This window comes from Macaca thibetana, chromosome 19, assembly GCF_024542745.1.
Source record: "Macaca thibetana thibetana isolate TM-01 chromosome 19, ASM2454274v1, whole genome shotgun sequence".
Classification (NCBI taxonomy): Eukaryota; Metazoa; Chordata; class Mammalia; order Primates; family Cercopithecidae; genus Macaca; species Macaca thibetana.
The window spans coordinates 21,034,306-21,059,800 of NC_065596.1; the positions used below are offsets into that span (position 1 = coordinate 21,034,306).

General features: G+C 51.7%; 3 protein-coding genes across 5 annotated transcripts in view; 1 reads left to right on the forward strand and 2 right to left on the reverse strand.

Moving 5' to 3' along the window:
- Positions 1 to 25,495, forward strand: part of TLE5 (TLE family member 5, transcriptional modulator) — a 392,013-nt gene that overhangs the window by 271,537 nt on the left and 94,981 nt on the right. The gene's annotated exons all lie outside the window — the stretch shown is intronic.
- NCLN (nicalin) overlaps positions 1 to 25,495 on the reverse strand; it is a 353,563-nt gene that overhangs the window by 38,872 nt on the left and 289,196 nt on the right. The window lies entirely within an intron of this gene.
- Positions 8,062 to 25,495, reverse strand: part of GNA15 (G protein subunit alpha 15) — a 30,522-nt gene continuing 13,088 nt past the window's right edge. Inside the window, exons 2-7 of one of the 2 annotated variants that reach the window (XM_050770601.1) lie at positions 23,730 to 23,914; positions 22,238 to 22,392; positions 20,949 to 21,077; positions 17,470 to 17,599; positions 13,571 to 13,724; positions 8,062 to 9,017 (exon numbers count right to left, since the gene is read on the reverse strand). In XM_050770601.1, the coding sequence (XP_050626558.1) occupies positions 8,791 to 9,017; positions 13,571 to 13,724; positions 17,470 to 17,599; positions 20,949 to 21,077; positions 22,238 to 22,392; positions 23,730 to 23,914 (980 nt within the window). In that variant the 3' untranslated portion in view covers positions 8,062 to 8,790. Of the gene's footprint in view, positions 9,018 to 11,112; positions 11,237 to 13,570; positions 13,725 to 17,469; positions 17,600 to 20,948; positions 21,078 to 22,237; positions 22,393 to 23,729; positions 23,915 to 25,495 lie in introns of those variants that run through there. The other variant, XM_050770602.1, reaches the window with a different exon arrangement.

Here is a 25,495-nt window from a genome sequence, read left to right on the forward strand (position 1 = left end):
CAAGCAGCCAGGTCTTGCCCAGGCACCACCCTGCCAGTCAGTAGACAACTGAGCCTCAGTCCAGCCTCACATGACACAGGCACCTACACAGAGAGACAGTGTGTGTTCTGAGGCTAAGTGCCTCATGATGGACTAAGCCCTGATCCCAGGCTAAGCCTCCTATGCTCGACTGAGCCCTGATCCTAGGCCCAGCCCCCTACTCTGCACTAAACACTGATCTGCAGCTCAGTCCCTCATCCTAGACTGATTGCTGAGTCCCAGGCCCAGGCCCCTGTCCTAGACTGAGCCTTGATCCCAGGCCTAGCCCCCCACTCTGTACTGAGGCTGGATTCCAAGCCCAGTCCCCATCCTAGACTGAGCCCTAATCCCTGGACTGAGCTCTCATCCCAGGCTCGGTCCACATCCTAGACTGAACCCTAATCCCAGACACAGACTCCAATCCTGGACCAAGACCCGCAGGTCCCAAGCCCAGCCTCCATCCTAGACTGATGCCTGACCCCAAGCTCAGCCCTGACTCCAAGCTGAGCCCTGATCCCTGGCTGAACCCTGACCCTGACTGAGCCTATGACGATGGACAAACCCAGACCTTGACCCTTGATCCTGGTTAGAACTTGCTCCTGGACTGGGCTGGGCACAGTGGTTCACACCTGTAATCCCAGCACTTTGGGAGGCTGAGGCAGGCAGATCACTGAGGCCAAGAGTTGGAGACCAGCCTGGTCAACATGGCAAAACCCTCTCTCTACTGAAAATACAAAAAAAAAAAAAAAAAAAAACCTAGCAAGATATGGCACAAGCCTATAATCCCAGCTACTTGGGAGGCTGAAGCATGAGAATTGCTTGAGCCCGGGAGCCGAGATCATGCCACTGCCCTCCAGCCTGGATGACAGAGCGAGACTCTCTCCAAAAAAAAGAAAAAGAACTTGCCCTTGGAATGATCCCTGATCCCAAGCTGAGCCCCAACTCGGCCTGAGTCCTAAGCCTGATTGAATCTTGACCACAGCTGATCACCAGACCCTAGACCCAGATAGCAAATTAGGACCAAAGTAAAGCGCTATCAGAGGGCAGGGTTTACCCTAACTTCAGGCCAAGCTATCTGACCAACCACCTTCTACCATGAGTTAATCACCTGCCTCCTGGGAAAAAGGCTTTGTGTGCATTAAAACTTATTTAATCTGGCCAGGCATGGTGGCTCACATGTCATCCCAGCGCTTTGGGAGGCTGAGACGGATGGACCATTTGAGGTCAGGAGCTGCAGACCAGCCTGGCCCACATGATGAAACCCCGTCTCTACTAAAAATACAAAACTTAACTGGGTGTGGTGGCACGTGCCTGTAATCCCAGCTATTCGGGAGGCTGAGGCAGGAGGATCGCTGGAACCCAGAAGGCAGAGGCTGCAGTGGGCTGATGGAGCCACTGCACTCCAGCCTGGGAGACAAGAGTGAAACTCTGTTTCAAAACAAAACGAAACGTAATCTAACCGTTATCCCCACACTGCAGAAGGGCAGGCCCCTCTTCTAGAAATTCTAACAAGACCAAGTACGTGTGCAGAAGGTCATTGCCTAAAGTGTTATTCATGAATGCACAATGCTGAGTTCAACCCGAATGTGTATACACAGGACAGAAGTGGATGAATGAACTATGCCCCAGCCCAGAGAGGAGGCCTTCCCAGCTGTGCAAAAGAACAAAACCCAGCTCCATAAATGGAATGCAGTGCTTGCTGGGACGTGTTGGGATTTCAAATTATTTATTTATTTATTTATTTATTTATTTATTTTAGACGAAGTGTTGCTCTGTCGCCCAGGCTGGAGTGCAGTGGCCGGATCTCAGCTCACTGCAAGCTCCGCCTCCCGGGTTCACGCCATTCTCCTACCTCAGCCTCCCGAGTAGCTGGGACTACAAGCACCCGCCACCTTGCCCGGCTAGTTTTTTGTATTTTTTAGTAGAGACGGGGTTTCACCGTATTAGCCAGGATGGTCTCGATCTCCTGGCCTCGTGATCCGCCCGACTCGGCCTCCCAAAGTGCTGGGATTACAGGCGTGAGCCACCGCGCCTGGCCTATTTATTTATTTGTTTAGAGACGGAGTCTCACTCTGTTGCCCAGGCTGGAGTGCAGTGGCACGATCTCAGCTCACTGAAACCTCCGCCTCCCGGGTTCAAGCTACTCTCCTGCCTCAGCCTCCTGAGTAGCTGGGATTACAGGTGTCCGCCACCACACCCGGCTAATTTTTTTTTTTTTATCCATTTTTGGTAGAGACGGGGTTTCACCAGGTTAGTCAGGCTGGTCTCGAACTCCTGACCTCAGTTAATCCACCTGCCTTGGCCTCCCAAAGTGCTGGGATTACAAGCGTTGTCCTTTGTTTTGTTTTGTTTTGTTTTGTATAAATGAGGTCTTGCTATTGCCCAGGTTAGTCTTGAACTGCTGGGCTCAAGCAATCAGCCCACCACAGCCTCCCAAAGTGCTGGGTTTACAGACATGAGCCACCATGCCCGGCCTTTCGTGTAGTTTTAAGCCCTAGTCTTGCTTTCTATATTCAAAGATAAAATTGATCAACAAGGATGGAAGGAAAAGCTTTAGGATGGAATAACAGTAGAAAACAAATGAACCAAACTGTATTTCAAATGAAAAACGTAACCACAGAGAGACAGAAAAGAACCAGCCCCCAGAACTGGGATACACAGCACTCACTCTAAAGACGAAAGGAGGCCGGGTGCTGTGGCTCAATCCTGTAATCCCAGCACCTTGGGAGGCCAGGATGGGTGGATCACGAGGTCAGGAGTTCAAGACCAGCCTGGCCAACATGGCAAAACCCCGTCTCTCCTAAAAATACAAAAATTAGCTGGGCGTGGTGGCGGGCACCTATAATCCCAGCTACTCAGGAGGCTGAGGCAGGAAAATCACTTGAACCCGGGAGGTGGAGGTGGCAGTGAGCCCAGGTTGCACCATTGCACTCCAACCTGGGTGACAGAACAAGACTGTCTCAAAAAAAAAAAAAAAAGCCGGGCGTGGTGGTGGGCGCCTGTAATCCCAGCTACTCAGGAGGCTGAGGCAGAGAATTGCTTGACCGTGGGATGTGGAGGTTGCAGCAACTCGAGATTGCGCCATTGCACTCCAGTCTGGGTGACAGAGTGAGGCTCTGTCTCAAAAAAAAAAAAAAAAAAAAAAAAAGAGAGAGAGAGACAAAAATAATTGCAAAGAAACTTTGACCTTTATTTAGCAGATTTGTCATTGAGGAACATATGGGTGTAGCAATTTTGAAACTATCATGTGTTTTACAGAACTGAGCAAAGTAGCAAATACAGAGATATTATTAGGAACCAGGGTCTTGGCTGGGAGAGAAAGATGTAACTATGACCTGGGACAATGCAAGAAAGAATGCTTGCTGGGTTGAATAGGACTTCAAGTTTCTCAGCCTGTGTAACATGGCAAGACCCCATTTCTCCAAAAAATAAAAATGAAATAACCCAGGTGCAGTGGCATGTACCTGTGGTCCTAGCAACTCAGGAGGCTGAGGCAGGAGGACTGCTTGAGCCTGAGAGGTTGAGGCTGTGGTGAGCCATCATTGCTCCACTGCACTCCAGCCTGGGTGACAGAGCGAGATCCCGTCTCTTAAAAAAAAAAAAAAAAGGAGGAGCGGGGCTGGGTGTGGTGACTCACGCCTGGAATCCCACCACTTTGGGAGGTAAAGGCGGGTGGATCACGAGGTCAGGAGTTCGAGACCTGCCTGGCCAAGATGGTGAAACCCTGTCTCCACTAAAAATACAAAAATTAGACTGGGCACAGTGGCTCACACCTGTAATCCCAGCACTTTGGGAGGCTGAGGCAGGGAGATCATAAGGTCAGGAATTCAAGACCAGCCTGGCCAATATAGTGAAACACCATCGGCCGGGCGCGGTGGCTCACGCCTGTAATCCCAGCACTTTGGGAGGCCGAGACGGGCGGATCACGAGGTCAGGAGATCGAAACCATCCTGGCTAACACGGTGAAACCCCGTCTCTACTAAAAAATACAAAAAACTAGCCGGGCGAGGTGGCGGGCGCCTATAGTCCCAGCTACTCGGGAGGCTGAGGCAGGAGAATGGCGTGAACCCGGGAGGCGGAGCTTGCAGTGAGCTGAGATCCGGCCACCGCACTCCAGCCTGGGTGACAGAGCGAGACTCCGTCTCAAAAAAAAAAAAAAAAAAAAAAAAAAAAGAAACACCATCTCTGCTAAAAATACAAAAAATTAGCCAGGTGTGGGGGTGCACCGCTGTAATCCCAGCTACTCAGGAGGCTGAGGCAGGAGAATCGCTTGAACCGGGGAGGCGGAGGTTGCAGTAAGCCGAGATTACGGCACTGCACTCCGGCCTGGGCGACAGAGTGAGACTCTGTCTCAAATGAATAAACACAAAAATTAGCTGGGCGCGGTGGTGGGCGCCTGTAATCCCAGCTACTTGGGAGGCTGAGGCAGGAGAATTGCTTGAAACTAGGAGGCAGAGGTTGCAGTGAGTCGAGATCTCGCCGCTGCACTCTAGCCTGGGTGACAGAGCAAGACTCCATCTCCAAAAAAAGGATTGCAAATATCAGTGTAAATTCAGGATCTCATGATTTATGCAAAACAAACAAACAAACAAACAAACAAAAAACCCTGTCCTACTTCTCCACTGAGACAATCCCAGAGCAAGGAGCACCTAACACCCAGCTCTCTCCCCCTACAGCCCCTTGCTGAAAGGATCCAGGGAACCTGGGAGAAAGGGCTGATTCCAAGAGTAGGGCAGGAGATGAGCCTGGAACATCTCAGTGTGCCAGAGAGGGAGGGCGTGATCAGAGAGGGAGGAGGACCTGGCAAAGAACACGGGAGCCAGCTCAGACGGGCTGCTCCTGGCCCACCCTGCGTTAGAAATGGATGGATGACCTCAGCACATGAACCAGCAGTTCGCTGCTCAGGTCACACTCAGGAGGAATGCAAACAGGTCCACTCGAAAACTCACACCTGGCCGGACAAAGGGGCTCATGCCTGGTATCCCCAGGGAGGCTGAGGCAGGAGCATCCTTTCAGCCCAGGAGTTGGAGGCTGCAGTGAGCTGAGATTGCACCACTACACACCAGCCTGGGTGACAGAGCAAGATAACGGGGGTAAAAAAAAAAATGGCCAAATAGTAAATATTTTTGGCTTCTGGGGCCAGACAGTATCTGTGGCAGTTACTCAGTTCCACGGATGTAGCAACAGCTTGCATAGACACAGGTACATGAATGCACATGACCATGTTTCAATAAAACTTTACAAAAACAATTGAGAAGCTCTGACATCCCTTTGAAGAACAGCTCAAGAAACAACCAGGCAGAACTCCTCCGACATGTCACAAAGGAAACCGAGGCACTGTCCCAGAATGAGGAGAGGAAGGCAGCTCACGGCCATGTGGGATCCGGGACTGGACCCTGGCCCAGGAAAGGAAGATGGAAGCGAGAACCTGCCATATTCTTTTTTCGTTTTGAGACGGAGTCTTGCTCTGCCGCCCAGGCTGGAGTGCAGTGGCGCGATCTCAGCTCACTGCAAGCTCCGCCTCCCAGGTTCACGCTATTCTCCTGCCTCAGCCTCCCGAGTAGCTGGGACTCCAGGTGCCCGCCACCATGCCCGGCTAATTTTTTGTATTTTTTTTAGTAGAGACGGGGTTTCACCGTGTTAACCAGGATGGTCTCGATCTCCTGACCTTGTGAACTGCCCGCCTCGGCCTCCCAAAGTGCTGGGATTACAGGCGTGAACCACCACGCCCAGCCTGAACCTGCTATATTCTAATAAGGTCCACACACAGGTTCGTTCATAGGGTGCTCGCTTATGTGAATTTCCTGGGTTGTACTAGGGTTACGTAAGAGGTAAGAGGAAGCTGGGTGGAGGGCGTTTGGGAACCGTGTACAACTTCTGCAACTTTTCTGTGAGTCTTAAAATTCTTGCAAAACAACAAGAAGAGGCCGGGCACGCTGGCTCCTGCCTGTAATCCCAGCACTCTGGGAGGCTGAGGCGGGCGGATCACGAGGTCAGGAGATCGAGACTATCCTGGCTAACAAGGTGAAACCCCATCTCTACTAAAAATACAAAAAATTAGCCGGGCGTCGGGGCGGGCACCTATAGTCCCAGCTACTCCGGAGGCTGAGGCAGGAGAATGGTGTGAACCCGGGGGGGCGGGGCTTGCAGTGAGCCGAGATTGCACCACTGCACTCCAGCCTGGGCAACAGAGAACAGAGTGAGACTCCGTCTCAAAAAAAAAAAAAGAACAAATTTTTACAAATTATTTTTTTAAAATATTTTTTACAAATCATTTTTGTAAAAATAATTTGTAAAATTTATTTTCCAGATAATTTATAAAATATGTACAAAATTATTACAACAAAGAATTTGTAAAATTTCATAAAATTATTGGTAAAATTTAAATAATTTGTAAAATCATTTTATAACTTTTACAAACAATTTATAAAATTATTTTGTAACATTTATTTTACAAATAATTCATTAAATTATTTTGTTAAATTTTATTGAAAATTTCTAAATTTTATTTTACAAAAATTGGCTGGGCATGGTGGCTCACACCTGTAATCCCAGCACTTTGGGAAGCTGAGGTGGGTGGATCATTTGAGGTCAGGAGTTTGAGACCAGCCTGGCCAACATGGTGAAACCCTCCCTCTACCAAAAATACAAAAATTAGCCAGGCATGGTGGTGGTGCCTATAAACCCAGCTACTAGGGAGGCTGAGGCAGGAGAATCACTTGAACCCAGGAGGCAGAGGTTGCAGTGAGACAAGATTGTGCCATTGTACTCCAACCTGGGGGATGACAGAGCAAGACACAGTCTCAAAAAAAAATAATAATTAGTAAAATTATTTTGTAATAAGGCTGGAGTGCAGTGGCACAATCTTGGCTTACCGCAATCTTCGCCTCCCGGGTTGAAGCAATTCTCATGCCTCAGCCTCCCAATTAACTGGGATTACAAGCATGTACCACCACGCCCGGCTAATTTTTATATTACAAAATATCTTTTATAGGTTGAAATGTGGCTCCCCTAAAAAGATATGGTCAAGTCATAACCCCTGGTATCTGCGAATGGGACCTTATTTAGAAATACAGCCTTTGCAGATGTAGTCAAGTTACGATGGGCACGACAGGCTGAACCCTGATCCAGTGTGACTAGTGGTTTTATAAGAAGAAAAGTTAGGCCAGGCGTGGTGGCTCATGCCTGTAATCCCAACACTTCGGGAGGTCGAGGGAGGCAGATCACTTGAGATCAGGAGTTTGCGACCAGCCTGGCCAACATGGTGAAACTCCGTCTCCGCTAAAGAATACAAAAATTGGCCAGGTAACGGTTGCTCACGTCTGCAATCCCAGGACTTTGGGAGGCCGAGGCAGGCGGATCACGATGTCAGGAGATCAAGATCACCCTGGCTAACGCAGTGAAACCCCGTCTCTACTAAAAATGCAAAAATATGGCCAGGTGTGGTGGCGGGCGCCTGTAGTCCCAGCTACTTGGGAGGCTGAGGCAGGAGAATCGCTGAACCCAGGAGGCGGAGGCTGCAGTGAACCAAGATCACATCACTGCACTCCAGCCTGGGCGACAGAGCGAGATTGTCTCAAAAAAACAAACAAAAAGCCACAAATGTGTTCAATGTAGGAACAGGCTCCTGCCTCTATCCATTCCAGATGCGTGAGCTTAGTCAAATTACACCATTCTCTGTGCCCCGGATTCCTCATCTGTAAAATGGGGTGAAAATGGGGTGCTATGGTTTGCACCACAGAACACTGCCCTGAGGATAGTAAGAGGCCTTCTCAAAGCTGGGTGGTGGCTGCTGCTGGAATTTCGGGTCAGTAGCCACGGAGGGGTCTGCTCCAATGTCCCCCCAGCCAGGGAGGGAGGTTGGACTCCACATCCCGGCTTGCAGGATTCACAGCCCCCACAGTTCTGAGTACCATGGCCAGGACAGGTGGGTAGACAAGAAGTATAACTTTTTTCCTTCCTACTCCATGTTGCTCCCCGCACTGTAACCAGTGCCCCCTGCCAAGAAAGGAATGCAGAGGGATAAACAGGACGCTGGCGACACAGCCGCTAAGAAATCTTTAATTTCACCCCGCACGGAGCCCTGCAGAAGGTGATGGAATAAATACAAAAGGTTAAGATGCAGCATGCCCGCCCCCCGCCTGCAAAGGACGAGGGGATGCTTGTGTGCCGCGTTTTCTCCCATCTGCAAACCGAGGCAGGACACGCTGTGAGCCAAGGAGCTCTGAGAGCGACAGTGTTTTCTAGCGGTCTGCTACCCTTTGCAAAAGGAAGTTCCTGCATCCCTAGTCCGCAGGCTCCTGGAAGGCGTTCCTTCTGCTGTCCACTAGAGTGCACCAGAGTCCACGCCTGAAGGCGCCTAAAGGCTCTACTAGCCCCATCCCAGGGTGTGCGTCACCCACAGAGGGTCCCAGACCCCTGCCCAGGAGATGACATGCCTAGAGATGGGGTCCTGAGAGATGCCCACCCACCCAAGTCCTCAATCCCCTGATTTCTTCACCTTGTCATCCACCCTGGCATCCCAAATGGCCGTTTTGCTCCTTCCCTTTCAAAGGAGGGAAACTGAGTCAAGCAAGGGCAGGAGTACCCTGGGGGGTCGGCTGTCCTGGTGAGAGGCAGAGAAGAGAGCAGCCAGCAGCGGGCCGTCCGTCTCCTGACTCACTCGCGTGTGAGCCGAGGCTGGAGAGATAGACCAGGGACACTAGGGGTCCCTGCAGCCACCCCCACCTCCCACCCGCCCGCCAGTGCCGCCTGCCCCAGGTGGGGCCTGGGTCACAGCAGGTTGATCTCGTCCAGGTAGCGGGCGAGCACCGAGTCCCGCACGTCCTTGAAGACCTTGCGGATGTTCTGTGTGTCCGTGGCACATGTGTAGTGGCTGAAGAGGCGTCGGGAGCGCGCGCCCTTCTTGCTGCCGTCAGGGCCGTCCACGCAGCCGGCGTACATCCTGGTGTACATGTCCAGGATGAACTTCTTGGCTGCCTCGGCATCCTGCTTAGGGCCTGGGGAAACAAAGTGCGGGAAGTGGTGAGGACCCTCCCTCTTTGGACCCAGGGGGGCCTCTGGTGACCCTCTTCCCCGTAACCAGGGCTAAAGGGCCCCAGGGATCGCGATCGGGCCGTCATTTTTCTGAGTGTTGACGCCATCTTTTGTAGTCATAGCTGGTCACATGACTCACGCCCAGCCAATGGGAACACAGGAGGTTGTCTCACAAGAGTCATGTGACCTGAAATGGACCAATGAGATCCAGCTCTGGGACTTTGGGCCGAACTGTGTTAAAGAGAAACACTGTCTTGGCCTCGCTTCCAGCCGTGCGGTTGGCAGCCTGGAATCACAGAGACAAATATCCCAGGACTGTGCAGACGGGGGCACCAAGGCCAAAGAAGGGGAAGAGAGTCCTCAAAGTCAGCCTGGGTGGCTGCTCTGATAAGTCCTATCAGGGTGTTCAGTACCTGTGTACTGAAAGCACAACGTGAATTAAGGGCTTTGGGAGCCCTAGACTTGGCTCTGCTACTCACTCACGAGTTGGGTTATCTATAATAGTATTTTAATACCTGTAAACTCTGTGAGCCTGTTTCCTCATTTGTAAAATGCGGATCAGAACAGTTTTGGGCCTCACAGAGTTGTCTCGAGGATTTAACATTATGTAGAGGGTTCGTTGCTTAATAAACAAGACTTCATGGTTGTAACCTATCAATATTATTTCAGAAAGACAATGTAGTAGTAGAACGATTAAGTTCAGACGTTCTGGCTCTGGGTCTGGACAGCCTGGGTTCAAACTCTGCCTCTGCCTCTTACTGGTTGTGTGACTGTTGTCAAGAGACTGCATCACTCTGTGCCTCGGTTTCTCCAGCTCTATAACGGCTAGATGAGTAAGTCCTGCTGTGTAAATGTTTTTTGTTTTTGAGGTGGAGCCTCGCTCTGTCGCCCAGGCTGGAGTGCAATGGTGCAATCTTGGCAGTAGCTGGGATTACAGGCGCCTACCACCACGCCCAGCTAATTTTTGTATTTTTAGTAGAGACGGGGTTTTGCCACGTTGGCCAGGCTGGTCTCGAACTCCTGACCTCAAATGATCTGCCCGCCTTGACCCTCCAAAGCACTGGGATTACAGGCGTGAGCCACTGTGCCCAGCCCTGCATAGGGTTTTAACATGAAGATTAAACAAGCTATGTAGAGTGCTTCCACCAGTGCAGCAGATGTGTTGGCTACTGTTATTGATGATGATATGATGATGATGATGATTATTATTATTATTTTGAGATGGAGTCTCGCTCTGTCGCCCAGGCTGGAGTGAAGTGGCATGATCTCTGCTCAATGCAACCTCCGCCTCCCAGGTTCAAGCGATTCTCCTGCCTCAACCTCCCGAGTGACTGGGATTACAGGTCCCTGCCACCACACGCAGCTAATTTTTGTATTTTTAATAGAGATGGGGTTTTGCCATGTTGGCCAGGCTGGTCTCGAACTCCTGACCTCAAGTCGTCTGCGCGCCTCAGCCTCCCAAAGTGTGGTTTATTATTATTATCACGAATATTATTTAGCACAGCAGAGAGAAGGGCTGAGAGTCAGCAAAGGGTGCACCAGCCACTTGTGCTGGGAGACAAGGGTGAGTCATGGGAGGTTCCCTTTGACTTGAATGAAAAAATATCTACCTTATCCTGTTCCCAAATTCTCTAAACTATGATCTGATTCCCAGGGCTGCTCAGCAGGGAAGAGGGGCTGTCCAGGCCACCATCCTGGAACAACTTAACATCTATCTCCCAGACCCTGAATCTTGCGGGTATGATTGGCTAAAATTGGCCTCACGGGCTCTGAGACATGACAAGACCAGGGGTCAAAACCTGGTGACTTCACCAAAGCTTATGTTTACTGATTGTGGACCTGGTATCAAGTATGTACTAAGGACTTATCTACTATGGTTGCTTATATATTGAGGTAAACAGTGTCCCCCAAAATTCATGTCCACCTGGAACCTCAGAATATGGAACCTTAGAAATTTATATTTCTAAAAAAAAAAAAAGAAAGAAATTTATATTTCTAAATAAATATTTATTTAGAAATCAGATCTTTACAGATGTAATTAGGTTAAATTAGGTCACGGCCGGGCATGATGGCTCACGCCTGTAATCCTAGCACTTTGGGAGGCCAAGGCAGGTGGATGACAGATGTGTGGTTGGGCCCAGGAGTTCCAGATCAGCCTGGGCAACATGGCGAAAGCTTGTCTCTACAGAAATATACAAAAATTAGCCAGATGTGGTGGTGCATGCCTGTAGTCCCAGCAACTCAGGAGGCTGAGGTGGGAGGATCACCTGTGCCCGGGAGGTCGAGGCTACAGTGAACTGTGATCACGCCACTGGACTCTAGCCTGGGCAATAGAGCAAGACCTTGTCTTAAAAAAAAAAAAAATAGGTCATACCAAAGTATGGGCCCTAAATTAAATGACTGATGGTCTTATAACAACAGGAGAGGACACGTAAAGACATGGTGAGAAGATAGCCATGTGAACATGGAGGCAGAGATTGGAGTGTTACGTCTACAAGCTAAGGATTGTTGGCCACCACCAGAAGCTGAGAGAGAAGCATGGAACAGATTTTCCCTCAGAGCCTCCAGAAGGAACCAACCCTGCCAATATCTTAACTTTGGACTTCTGTTGTTTTAAGCCACCCAGTTTGTGGTATTTTGTTATGGCATCCCAGGAAATGAAGGCAAGTTATCTCCAAGATGGCTGCCATCACTTCCTTCTCTCCCTGTATGCATGTGTCATTCTTCCTTCAAGAAGTGGAGTCTCTTTCTTTTGAATCTAGGCTGATATGAGTGATGTGCTTGACAAATAGAATGTGGCAGAGGTAACGTCTGATGACTCTGAGGTGATCATGAGAAGCAGCTTCCACCTAGGCTGAAGTCTGTCTACCCTGAGGCAGCCATATTGTGAGTAAGCTCAAACCATGTGAGGAGGCTGTGGATCATGAGGCCCCAAATGGAGAGAGAGAGAGAACAGGGGAGGTGGAAAAGGAGAGAGAGAGACTGGAAGAAAGGGGAGGAGAGATAGATGAGATGGGAGACGGAGGCAGGGAGAGACAGAGAGAGAGAGGCCAAGAGCACCAAGGCACCAGACATGTGGGGGAAGAAGCCATCTTGGAAGTGTATCTCCAATCCCAGGCAGCTCAGCTGATGTCACATGGATCAGAGATGAACTTACCCAGCTCAACCCTTCCAAATTCCTGACCCACAAAATCATGAGCAAAGGAAAATGGCCAGTTTAAGTCACTAAGTTTGGGGACGGTGTGTTACTCGGCAGCAGCTAAGCAGGATATTTCGCCACCACACTTTATCCTCACAGCGGTGTTCTGGGGAAAGTGCTAGTGAATATATACCTTCGTCACGTCGGTCCCTGGATTAACCACAACTCTGCCTCCCCTTTGTAAAATACACTAAGTGGTGCCCAACACTAGATGGTGTTTCTCTGTAGTTGCCCTGTGGCCCTTTCACCCTCTGGATGTACTGAGAGTTTGTTCCCAAACCTGTTTTTGCCCGTTGTACGTGTCTTGGTTTGTATGCAATTAATAGGAACGTCACGCAAATCTATACCTGCAAGAGCTGCATGAAAGAAGGTCGTTGTATTTACAAAAACTGTGTGCTTTGGAAACATTGTTCAAGGCTCTGCTTTTAAAAATTAAAGAGAAAGGCCGCGCACGGTGGCTCATGCCTGTAATCCCAGCACTTTGGGAGGCCGAGGCAGGTAAATCACCTGAGGTCGGGAGTTCAAGACCAGCCTGACCAACATGGAGAAACCCTGTCTCTACTAAAAGTACAAAATTAGCTGAGGTGGTGGCGCATGCCTGTCATCCCAGCTACTCGGGAGGCTGAGGCAGGAGAATCACTTGAACACGGGAGGGAAAGGTTGCAGTGAGCCAAGATCGCACCACTGCACTCCAGCCTGGCGACAGAGCAAGACTCTGTCTCAAGAATAAATAAATAAATAAAATGTTTAAGCTGTACATGATACGCTACCTCTTTTTAAGAATTCCTCACTTTTTTTTTTTTTTTTTTTTTTTTTTGAGACGGAGTCTCACGCTGTTGCCCAGGCTGGAGTGCAGTGGCGCGATCTCGGCTCACTACAAGCTCCACCTCCCGGGTTCCCGCCATTCTCCTGCCTCAGCCTCCTGAGTAGCTGGGACTACAGGCGCCCGCCACCGCGCCTGGCTAATTTTTTGTATTTTTAGTAGAGACGGGGTTTCACTGTGGTCTCGATCTCCTGACCTTGTGATCCGCCCGCCTCGGCCTCCCAAAGTGCTGGGATTACAGGCTTGAGCCACCGCGCCAGGCCAGAATTCCTCACTTTACTCAGTTCCAAGGGCCTTTGCTATTTTATTCCATTCCACAGAGGAGGAAACAGATTTTATGAGGTTGGACAGTGGATGGAGCTGAGTATAGAATGTGGGTGTGATCCTATGTGAAACTTCCCGTGACTCCAGGCTGAAGTAGAGCCTGGATTAGCATCTCTCTTTGGAGCTGCTTTTGGGAGGGGAAGGGTATGGAAAGTTCTAGAACTGCTTACCCTGGAAACTGGGGAAGTAGGTAGCCAGGTGGGAGGTGGGGATTTTCTCCTCCAGGATGTCGGTTTTGTTGAGGAAGAGGATGACGGAGGTACTCTTGAACCAGGGTAGTTCCAGGATAGTCCCGAACAAGGCGAGGCTCTCCTTCATACGGTTCTGTGTTGGGGGCAGAAACAGATTATTGCTTCAACCGGCCAGCTCGGACAGGAAGCCCTCCCATCGTGGAGATGGGGCTGTTGGCTCCAGGGGCGTGGGCTCACCCCTCCCTGCCCGGCTGGGGCTGAGGCGGGTGTGCCCGTGTTTCCGTGTGGACAGCTGCCTTGGTGTGCCTGACATAGTTTTGTGCCTGTGCTGGTTGGGGTGTCCTCCCAAAATTCATGTCCCCTCAGAGCTTCAGAGTATGATCTTATCTGGAGAGAGAGTCTTGAACTCCTGGCCTCCCAGCGTGCTGGGGTTACAGGCATGAACCACCGCACCTGGCCTAGAGATAGGGTCTTTGAAGAGGTCGTTGAGGTGAGGCAATACTAGAATAAGGTGGGCCCCCAAGTCCATGACTGCTGTCCTTATAAGAAGAGGGAGGCCTGGCCAGGTGCGGTGGCTCACGCCTATAATCCCAGCACCTTGGAAGGTCTAGGCGGGCAGATCACCTGAGGTCAGGAGTTCAAGACCGTCCTGGCCAACGTGGTGCAACCCCATCTCCACTAAGAATACAAAAATTAGCTGAGCATGGTGGTGCATGCCTGTAATCACAGCTACTCAGGAGGCTGAGGCAGGAGAATTGCTTGAATCTGGGAGGCAAAGGTTGTGGTGAGCTGAGATCACACCACTGCACTCCAGCCTGGTGACACAGCGAGACTTCATTTCCAAAAAAAAAGAAAAAGAAAAAAGAAGAAGAAGAAGAGGGAGACCTGGCCAGGCGTGGCAGCTCACAGCTGTAATCCTAGCACTTTGGGAGGCCAAGGCGGGCAGATCACCTGAGGCCAGGAGTTCGAGACCAGCCTGGCTAACATGGTGAAACCCCGTTTCTACTAAAAATGCAAAAAATTAGCCAAGCATGGTGGCGGGCACCTGTAATCCCAGCTACTCAGGAGACTGAGGCAGGAAAATCACTTGAACCTGGGAGACAGAGGTTGCAGTGAGCCGAGATCACGCCACTGCACTCCAGTCTGGGTGACAAGAGCAAGACTCCATCTCACAAAAAAAGAAAAGTACAATAAGGTCTCAAATGCCTTGTGTTACGGGGTACATCATGTTTCCCTAAAAATCATATGTTCAAGTTCTAATCCCCTAGAACCTCAGCATGTGACCTTCTTTGGAAACAGGTCATCACTGCAGAATTAACCCAGATGAGGTGGTACTGAAGTAGGGTGGGCCCTGATCCTAAATAACTGGTGTCCTTATTAAAAGAGGATATTAGCCGGGTGCAGTGGCTCACACCTGTAATCCCAGCACTTTGGGAGACTGAGGCAGGCAGATCACTTGAGGTCAGGAGTTCAAGACCAGCCTGACCAACATGGTGCAACCCCGCCTCTACTAAAAACACAAACATTAGCCGGGCATGGTGGCGCATGCCTGTAGTTCCAGCTACTCAGGAGTCTGAGGCAGGAGAATCACTTGAACCTGGGAGGCAGAGGTTGCAGTGAGCCGAGATCGCACCATTGCACTCCAGCCTGGGCGGCAAAGCAAAACTCAGCCTCAGAAAAAAAAAAAAGAGAGAGAGAGAGATATTGACCAGGCTCAGTGGCTTGTGCCTGTCATCCCAACACTTTGGAAGGCTGAGGTAGGAGGATTGCTTGAGCCCTGGAGTTTGAGACCAACCTGGGCAACATAGTGAGATCCCATATCTACAAAAAGGTTTTTTTTGTTGTTGTTGTTTTGTTTTGAGACGGAGTCTGGCTCTGTTGCCCAGGCTGGAGTGCAGTGGCTGGATCTCAGCTCACTGCAAGCCCCGCCTCCCGGGTTCACACCATTCTCCTGCCTCAGCCTCCCGAGTAGCTGGGAGTACAGGCGCCCGCCACCTCGCCCGGCTAATTTTTTTTGTATTTTAGTAGAGACGGGGTTTCACCGTGTTAGCCAGGATGGTCTCGATCTCCTGACCTCGTGATCCGCCCGTCTCGGCCTCCCAAAGTGCTGGGATTACAGGCTTGAGCCACCGCGCCCGGCTACAAAATGTTTTTAAAATTAGCCGGGCTTGGTGGCACGCACCTGTAGTCCCAGCTACTTAGGAGGCTGAGGTGAGAGGATGGCTTGAGTCCAGGAGTTCGAGGCTGCAATGAGCTATGATCACATAACTGCACTCCAGCCTGGGTGACAGAGCAAGACTGTCTCCAAATAAAAAGGAGGAAGTTTACAGAGAGACGTGCACACAGGGAGAACACTGTGTGTTAGGGGGAGGCAGAGATCAGGTGACGCCCCTATAAGCAAGGATCACCAAGGATTTCCGGCCACCACTAGGACCTAGGAGACGCTTGGGATGGATTCTGTCTTGTCAGAAGGACCCAGCCTTGCCCACACTTCCCTCTCTGACTTCTGGCCTCCGGAACTGTAGAGAATAAATATCTGTTGTTTAAACTGCCGGGTCTGCGCAGCTTTCTTACGAAAGCCCTAAGCAGCGAGTCCATTTCATGTGGCTAGACTAGAGGACAAGCAGTATCAGGATGACCTAAAATTCATTCCATCTCATTCAGCCTGAAAGTTAAAATTACATCATCTGACCCAAACTGGGTGAAACCTTAACCCTTACAGTCACGCCTTACAGGTAATAATGCATCCGACTTTTGGGCTCAGGGATCAAGCAGGAGAAAAGTTCACACTCGTAAAAGAAGCGGCCTCAGGCCTTTCTGAACAGAAGCAGAACATCGCCCCTGGGGAGAGACCTGCTCTCCTGGGATAGCTGTGCTTGCCTGTGTGCAGGCGGCCGTGTCTCTCTCGGGGCTTGAGTGTTCCTCGATGCGGCCGGTGCTTGTGTAGCTGTGCATCCATGTGTGACTCCCTCAAGGATGTGTTTGTGAAGAGTGTGACAGAAGCCCTGGTGTTCCATGGTGCGGCCAGCATGCGGACAGGAATTTCCACGTGTGTGAGCACTTGTGTGTGCAAGTGCGTGTGTGTATGTGTCGTCACGTATGTGCATGTGTGTGTGCATGTGTCTTCATGTGTGTGCATGTGTATGGATGTGTGTGCGTGTATGGCTGTGTGTGCATGTGTGTGCATGTGTCTTCATGTGTGTGCATGTGTGTGCCTGTGTGTGCGTATGTGTAGATGTGTGTGCATGTGTGCATGTGTCTTCATGTGTGTGGATGTGTGTGCATGTGCATGCATGTGTGCGTGCGTGTGTGTGCATGTGCATGCATGTGTGCGTGCGTGTGTGTGCATGTGTGCGTGTGTGTATGTGTAGTGTATATGTACATGTGTGATGCATATGTGTTCATGTGCATGTGTGTGCGCGTGTGCATGTGTGTGCATATGCATGTATTGCACACGTGAATGCGTGTATGTGTGTGCATATGCACACGTGTGATGTGTGTGTGTTCACGTGCATATATCGTGCATGTGCATGCGTTTATTGCATGTGTTCATGTGCATGTGTGTGCATGTATTGTGCACATGCGTGTGTGTTTATTGTGTGTGCGTGTGTGTGCACTGCATGTGTGTGTGCATGTGCGTGTGTGCGTGTGTAGTGTAGGGGTGTGTGTGTGTCTGGGGTCCTGGCCAAACACTGTGCGTCTGTGTCTTGGGTTGCTGCAATCTGACCACAAAAGGCTGAAGGGGCAAGTTCATAGCCATGCTGGGCACACAGGCCCGTTCAGGGCAGGGACACCTCCCTTTCTGCGCCAGAGCTTCCTGCTCAGGTGACGGGGCCCTGGGCCAATAAGTGGGTACGGTGAGGGAGGCGGTGGCGCACCTCCTGGTTGTTCTCCTCCAGGCACTGGTCATATTCACTCAGCGAGGCCAGGTAGATGAGGGCGATCACGTTCTCGAAACAATGGATCCATTTCTTACGCTCTGACCTCTGGCCCCCGACGTCCACGATCCTACAGGGAATCGAGGTGCCCCCTTTCAGAGCTCAGGACCCTGCTCCGTGACACCCCCAAACCCCATCACGTCTGGGATATGCCAAGATCAATAATAGCAACAGCAAGAATAGGTGCTAGCCTCTCGTGGATTTGCCATGTCATTCCCGCAAGGCAGGAATGAGTCTTACGCCCATTTTACAGATGAGGAGGCTGAGATCCGGGGAGGAGAGGGGACTTTCCCAAGCTTCTACTGTGCTGGGCTGCCTGCTTTCTACCCCTGCATTACAGGGTCGCAGGTCGGACAGATCTGGAATGTGCCCTGGTGCTGGCTGGGCACACCGCACACCGCAACAAAAGCCTGCCCCCACCTTCCTGTTCTCTCTCTTCTGAGAAATGTGGGTCACTGATAACCATCTGTGCGTCATTTCCCTGGGGATGCAACCGTTACTCAGGAAGTGCCAGAGCAGAGGCTTTGGACGGGCCCAGGCCAGGGCCTCAAGCAAGATGGGACTTGCCCCATTGCACAGGAGGGGAAACCGGGACTGATGATTCAGCAGTTAGACTGCAGCTGCTGTGTGTGTCTCCTGATCCCTGAGACCCACTCCTCCCATGCGTCCTCAGAGACCCTCAAACCCCACATCCAGAGCCAGATGGGGTTGAGAGGGGGTCTGGAGAATGAGACAGGGGTGGGGTCGGCCACTGGCTAGTTGGGAACTGCGGGCATCACCTCTCATCTCGGGTCTCAGTCTCCTCTGAGCCCTCACTCCATTCATTCGCCTCACTCCAGGGCCACACCTAAAAATCACCTCCCCAGCCCAGACTTCCGCATGATTTCCCAGCCTCTACCTTCACTCCTAAACTTTTACCCATCCACCCACCCATTCATCGATTTATTCACTCATCCATCCATCCATCTATCCATCTACCCATCTATCCACCCACCCACCTATCCATCCATCCATCCATCCATCCATCCATCCATCCATCCATCCATCCATCCACTCATCCATCCGTCTATCCACCCACCCACCTATCCATCCATCCATCCATCCACTCATCCATCTACCCATTCATTCATCCACTCATCCATCCTCCCACCCATTCATCCACCTACCCATCTATCCACTCACTCATCCACCCATCTACCCATCCACCCACCCTCCCACCCATCCACTCATCCATTCATCCACTCATCCATCCATCCTTCACTCACCCATCCACCCATGCATCCATTCATCCATCACACACCACCCATCTAGCCATTCATTCATCCATCCATCCACTCATCCACCTATCCATCCACCCATTCATCCATCCATCCACCCCACCCACCCATCTATCCATCCACCCATCCATCTATCCATTCACTCATCCATCCATCTATCCATCTACCCATCTATTCATCCATCCATCATCTACCTGCCTGTCCACCCATTTACTCAAACCACCCACCCATCCATCTCTCCATCTACTCATCCATCCATCCAACCATCTATTCACCCATTATCCATCTACCCATCCATCCATCTACCCATCTATCCACTTACTCATCCACCCATCTACCAATCCACCTACCCACCCACCCATCCACTCATCCATTCATCCATCCATTCATCCACTCATCCATCCATCCTTCACTCACTCATCCACCCACTCATCCATTCATGTATCACCCATCCACCCATCCATCCATCCACCCATCCATCCATCCACTCATCCCTCTTTCCATCCATCCATCCATCTACCCACCCATCTACCCATTCATTCATCCACTCATCCATCCTCCCACCCATCCATCCACTCATCTATCCCTCAACTTATCCATCTATTCATCTATCCACCCACCCATTCATCCACCCATCTATTCCCTTCCATCTTTCCAACCATCCACCCACATTTACCAACTTCTGCTCTGACCTTTAGCTATTCACTAAAGAAGCAGAAGAATCAAACTCAGCTCCTAACCTTGTGAGGCTCTCCATCTTGTGGAGGAGACCCACAGGAAACAGATAAATTGTGAACCTTCCTGGTAAAGACTATTGCAGAGGCCAGAACAATAGGTTTGGGGGATTACGGAAAGGAAGGCCAAACACGGGTAGGTCAAACATAATTCCTGTCTCTGGGCATCATCTTGCACACCTGCTCAGTTCCCTGCCATCAACCCATGGAAACAGATCTTGCTAAGGTCACCAGTGACCCTCTAACTGCCAATCCCAGCGTCATTCTTCTCACTGTATTCTTGATCTTTCCTTTCCTTGACCTTTGACATTGGCCATTGCTCTGCTGGGTTCGGGTTAGGGTTGCTGCACTGGCCATTCCCAACTCTGTCTGCCAGCTAAGGTGGTGTCCAGCCACCTCCCCAATGCCCCTAGGCCCCTCAGACTCAACCTGTCCCAAAGGACTCCATCTTTACCTTTTCATCCCCAAGCCCACTGGCTCCAATGTCTACCCCCATCACCTTGACAAAAAACTCAGGTGTCATTTTTGACTTCCTCTTCTTTTTTTTTTTTTTTTTTTTGAGACGGAGTCTCGCTCTGTCGCCCAGGCTGGAGTGCAGTGGCGCTATCTCGGCTCACTGCAAGCTCCGCCTCCCGGGTTCCCGCCATTCTCCTGCCTCAGCCTCCCGAGTAGCTGGGACTACAGGCGCCCGCCACCTCGCCCGGCTAATTTTTTTGTATTTTTAGTAGAGACGGGGTTTCACCGTGTTAGCCAGGATGGTCTCGATCTCCTGACCTCGTGATCCGCCCGTCTCGGCCTCCCAAAGTGCTGGGATTACAGGCTTGAGCCACCGCGCCCGGCCTTTGACTTCCTCTTCTAATTCCCACACTCATCCACTCCTGCCCATTCCACATCAGAAACAACACCTGACCCTTCCTTCCTTTCCATCCCCACACCCACTGTCCTGGCTCCTCCTTTCTCTGAGATTCCTGACTTCCAGCCTCACCCTCTAGCCCATCCCCCAGTGCTGATGACTACAGGGATCACCTCTGAGCTCCCCAGACCAGGCCTCCCCAGGCCTGGTCCTGACTGTATAGTCTCTATTTCCTCCTCCCCAGCAACCCCTTCAGGGTTAGGACTAGTGAACTCCAATTCATCTGTCAAAACCTCATTAATGTCCCCTCCTCCAAGAAGATATTCCCTCCTGGATCTCTGATGCCTCAACCTGGGCTCCTCCAGGTCCCACTCTTGACTACCTGGGGGCCTGGAGGTGTCTACATAGAGCTTTGCTTCCCCTAGCTTGGCAGCTCCTTGAAGGCTGGGACTAAGAAACTCCTACTCATCCCTCAGGGCCCCAGCTCCTTTGCCCCTCCTCCTCCTACAGGAAGCCTTCCCTGCCCCCTAGGCTGGGCCTAGGTGGAGCGCTCACCGCAGGTTGGTTTTCTGCACGGAGAAGCAGTACTCGTTGATGCCAGTGGTGGGCATGCGGCTGCGAAGCACGTCCTGAGCCGTGGGGACGTAGCCCTCCTCGGTGATGCGCTCCAGGTGGGACAGGTAGCTGCAGAGCGAGGAGTCCTGAGGCCCAGCCTTGCAGCCAGCCTCCCTTTGCTTCCCAGGCCCCTACAAAAGGCCCAGCAAGGACCCTGCTGGGGCTGCTTGGGGAGGAGAGCTCCCTGGGTGGGGGTGGGATCCCTGGGCTTGGCAGATGGCCCAGGAGCATCCCCCATCTGAGGCAACAGAGCCCCAAGGAAAAGCAGCTTCACACGCAGAGCAGGGTGACCCAAAGGATGGTGTGACATGAGGAACAGCCTCATCGGGGAGTGGTGTCCCCTGGGAGAGCTGCTAAAGTTTAGAGTCCCCCAAGAACAGGGTCACTCTAGGAACAGGGTACCCCCAGGAATAGGGTCACTCCAGGAACAGGGTTCTCCAGGAATAGGGTTCCCCCAGGAACAAAGTCCCCCCAGGAACAGGGCTCCTCCAAGAACAGGGTCACTCTAAGTAATACAGTCCCCCCAGGAACAGGATCACCCCCGAGAACAGGGCCACTCCAGGAAAAGGATCAACCCCAGAATAGGATCCCCGAGGAAATAGGGTCTCCCTGGGAACAGAGTCACCCCCAGGAATAGGGTCCCCCCAGAAACAGGGTCACCCCTGAAATAGGGACCCCAAGGCACAAGGTCACTCCAGGAACAGGGTTCTCCAGGAATAGGGTCCCCCCAGGAACAGAGTCCCCCCCAAGAACAGGATCACTCTAGGAATACGGTTCCCCCAGGAACAGGGTCACCCCTGAAACAGGGTCCTCGTAGGAACAGGGACCCCCAGGCACAGGGTCACTGTAGAAACAGGATTCCCCCTAGAACAGGGTCTCTCCAAGGAACTGGATTCCCTCAGGAACAGGGTGACCCCTAGAACAGAGTCCCCCTTTGAATAGGGTCACCGCAAGAACAAGTTCACTCCCAGAACAGAGTCACCCCCAAGGAACAGGGTCCACCCAGGAACAAGGTCATTCCCGGAAGAGAGTTCCCCCAGGAAAAGGGTCACCCCCAGAACAGGGTCCCCCAGGAATTAGGGTCCCCCCTGGAAGGACCTCATCCTGGAGCAGGACCACCTCACAGCCCATCTGCGCCCACAATACCTCCTGCTGCAGGAAACCAGCCAGCCTGGCCACTGCCCTCAGCCCCTCCCCACACGCCCATCCCCGGCAGACCCCAGACTCACTACACGGCTGAATCAAGCAGGTGGAATTCTCGCCGGCGCTCATAGCAGGCCCGGATGCCGGCATCCCTCCACAGCCACTGCATGGCCACGGCGTAGCGCTTTTCAAACGTGGTCACTTTATAGGGGTCCTGGCTCATGACCAGGCTGGCGTGGTGCTGGGGAGGGAGGACGGGGGCAGTTAGGGTAGCCCGTCTGAGTGAGGCTGCCCTCCCCAGGCATCTCTGCAAGCCCCCGCGTCCCTCCCTGAAACACACTCTCTTCCCACTGCCCTTCTTGTTCCCCAGAGCCCCCGAGCCCCCCACACACCTCTAATTTGTCCTCCGTCTGTTTGTGCATGGATCCCCGGAGAGAAAAGCACAGGCCAGCACATGAGGGGCTGCAGACGGCACATGTGCTCGGGCGATCTCAGGCTCAGGGGGAGCATGGCACCCACAGGGGTCAAGGGCAGCCAGCCCTGCTCTTTACACTAGCTGGCTCCCAGAAAGCACGGCACTCACAGTCCCCCCATTCTATACAGGAAGCCACTGAGACACAGAGCACTGAAGCAATCTGCCCCTCACAGGCCCCCCAACAGGCGCGTGAACCCTGAGCTGCCTGCCGGACCCTCGGCTTCCCCTTCTTTTCCGCAAACAGCTCTGGCTCCCTCCAGGCACTACTAGCATTGCTCAGACCTTTATGATGGACTGAGTGTTGTGTGTGCATTTCTCTGTGTTTGTTCACGTACAAGTGTGCTTGTGTGTGTGTATAGATGTACACGTGTGCATGGGTGTGTCTGGGTGTGTCTGGGTGTGTGATTTGTGTGCATATTTGTGTGTGGGGCACGCGCATGTATCCTTGGGTGCATTTGTGGGTGCGTACATAGGTGTGCTTGTGTGTGCATTTGTATGTGTGCACACATGTGCGTGCATGTGCATGGGGGATTGCATGCAGGCTTGTGTGTATCTTTGTGTGAGTTTCCGTGTGTGCATGTGTGTATGTGTGTGCATGTGGGAATTTGCATGCACGCTTGTGTGTGTTTGTGTGTGTGTACACGTGCATGGGCGTGTTTGGGTGTGTACATTTGTGTGTGCACTTATTTGTGTGCATCTGTGTGGGGGCATCTGCATGGATCGTTGTGTGCATTTGTGTGTGTGCACGTGTGTGCGTGTATGTGTGTATACTTGTGTGTGCACTTGTATGTATGCACGCATGTGCACGTGTGTGCATTCATCTGTGTATGTGTGTGGACATGTGCATGTGGGCATGCATGTGTATCTTCGTGAGCATGTAGGTATGTGTGTGTCCTTGTGCACGTGTGTGTGCATACCTGTGCGTGCATGCATGTATGTGTGTGTATGTGTGTGTGCACTTGTATGTATGCACACATGTCTGGAGGACATGGCCTTGCCCCAGGGTCTAGGGACCCTGCCCTGCCCTGAAGTCTGGGGAACTTGGCCCTGCTCCGGGGTCTGGGGAACCCTGCCCTGGGCCCCTGCCTGCCCTGATGGCTCACCTTGCTCTCAGGCCTGCTAAAGGGGATCTGCAACCGCTCCATGGCCTCGATCATGGCCCGCATGGACACGAAGATGTTCTGGTAGACCAGGGGCCGGAAGCCCTTGCGCTCCTCCTCTGAGTAGCCGGCGCCGTGGATGATCCGCATCTGCTTGATGAAGGTGCTCTTCCCGCTCTCACCAGGGCCTGGGGACGGAGCAGCAGAACCACTCAGCCCACCACAGGGCTCCCACCTCCGACACCCCAACCCCACGTCAGACACCCCCAACTCCACGCCAGGCCTCCTGGGTTCAAATCCCGGTGCAGCTGGGGCATCACTCAGTGACCCTAGGCTAGCGACTTTGCTGCTCTGTGCCTCGGTTTCCCCATCTGTAAAACATGAACTTCAGGCTGGGCATGGTGGCTCATGCCTGTAATCCCAGCACTTTGGGAAGCTGAGGCAGGCGGATCACCTGAGGTCAGGAGTTCGAGACCAACCTGGTCAACATGGTGAAACCCCGTCTCTATTAAAAATACACAATTAGCCGGGTGTGGTGGTGCGTGTCTGTAATCCCAGCTACTCGGGAGGCTGAGGCAGGAGAATCGCTTGAACCTGGGAGGCAGAGGTTGCAGTGAGCTAAGATCATACCATTGCACTCCAACTTGGGCGACAGAGCGAGATTCTGTCTCAAAAAAACAACAACAAAAGAAACCAAAACAAAGCACAAACTAAAAAACATGGACCTCAACACACTATGCCTGCTGCATCAAAGTGAGGGCCAAATGAATTGATTATAAAATATTCACAGTAAGGGTCACAAACTCGGGCTCCCCGAGGGCCAGATCCAGCTATTTTTGTGTGGCCAGCAAGTTTTTGTGTTTTTAATACTTTTTATGGTTATGGTTCTTATGGGTTTTTTCCTTTTTGTTCTTTCTTTCTTTTTTTTTTTTTTTTTTTTTTTGATACAGAGTCTTGCTCTGTTGCCAGGCTGGAGTGCAGTGGCGTGATCTCGGCTCACTGCAACCTCTGCCTCCCGGGTTCAAGCGATTTTCCTGCCTCAGCCTCCCGAGTACCTGGGACTACAGGCGCCCACCATCATGCCCAGCTAATCTTCGTATTTTTAGTAGAGACGGGGTTTCACTATGTTGGCCAGGATAGTCTCGATCTCTTGACCTTGTGATCCGCCTGCCTCAGCCTCCCAAAGTGCTGGGATTACAGGCGTGAGCCACCGCACCCAGCCTTTTTTTTTTTTTTTTTTTTTTTTTTTTGAGACAGAGTCTCTGTTGCCCAGGCTGGAGTGCAGTGGCGCAATCTTGGCTCACTGCCACCTCCGCCTTCCGGGTTCAAGTGATTCTCCTGCCTCCCAAGTAGCTGAGGTTACAGGCGTGCACCACCACTCCAGGTTAATTTTTGTATTTTTAGTAGAGTTGGGGTTTCACCATGTTAGCCAGGCTAGTCTCAAATTTCTGGACTCAAGTGATGCGTCCACCTCAGCCTCCCAAAGTGCAGGGATTACAGGCGTGAGCCACGACGCCCGGCCTATTTTTATTATTTATCATAACAATACTAAAATGTATTATTATTTGCTACAACAATTTCAGGTAGAGAAACTTTTACGAAAGAAATAACATAGGATAAATAGGGCAAGGAGTAATTAGATGACTATGATAGCCACACAGTCAAGGAAGGCCGCTCAGTGGAAGTGACTTGTGAAGGCTGGAAGGTCACTCTCAAAATCTTAGAGGGCACACCAAGCAAAGGGAACAGCTCGTGCAAAGGCCCTGGGG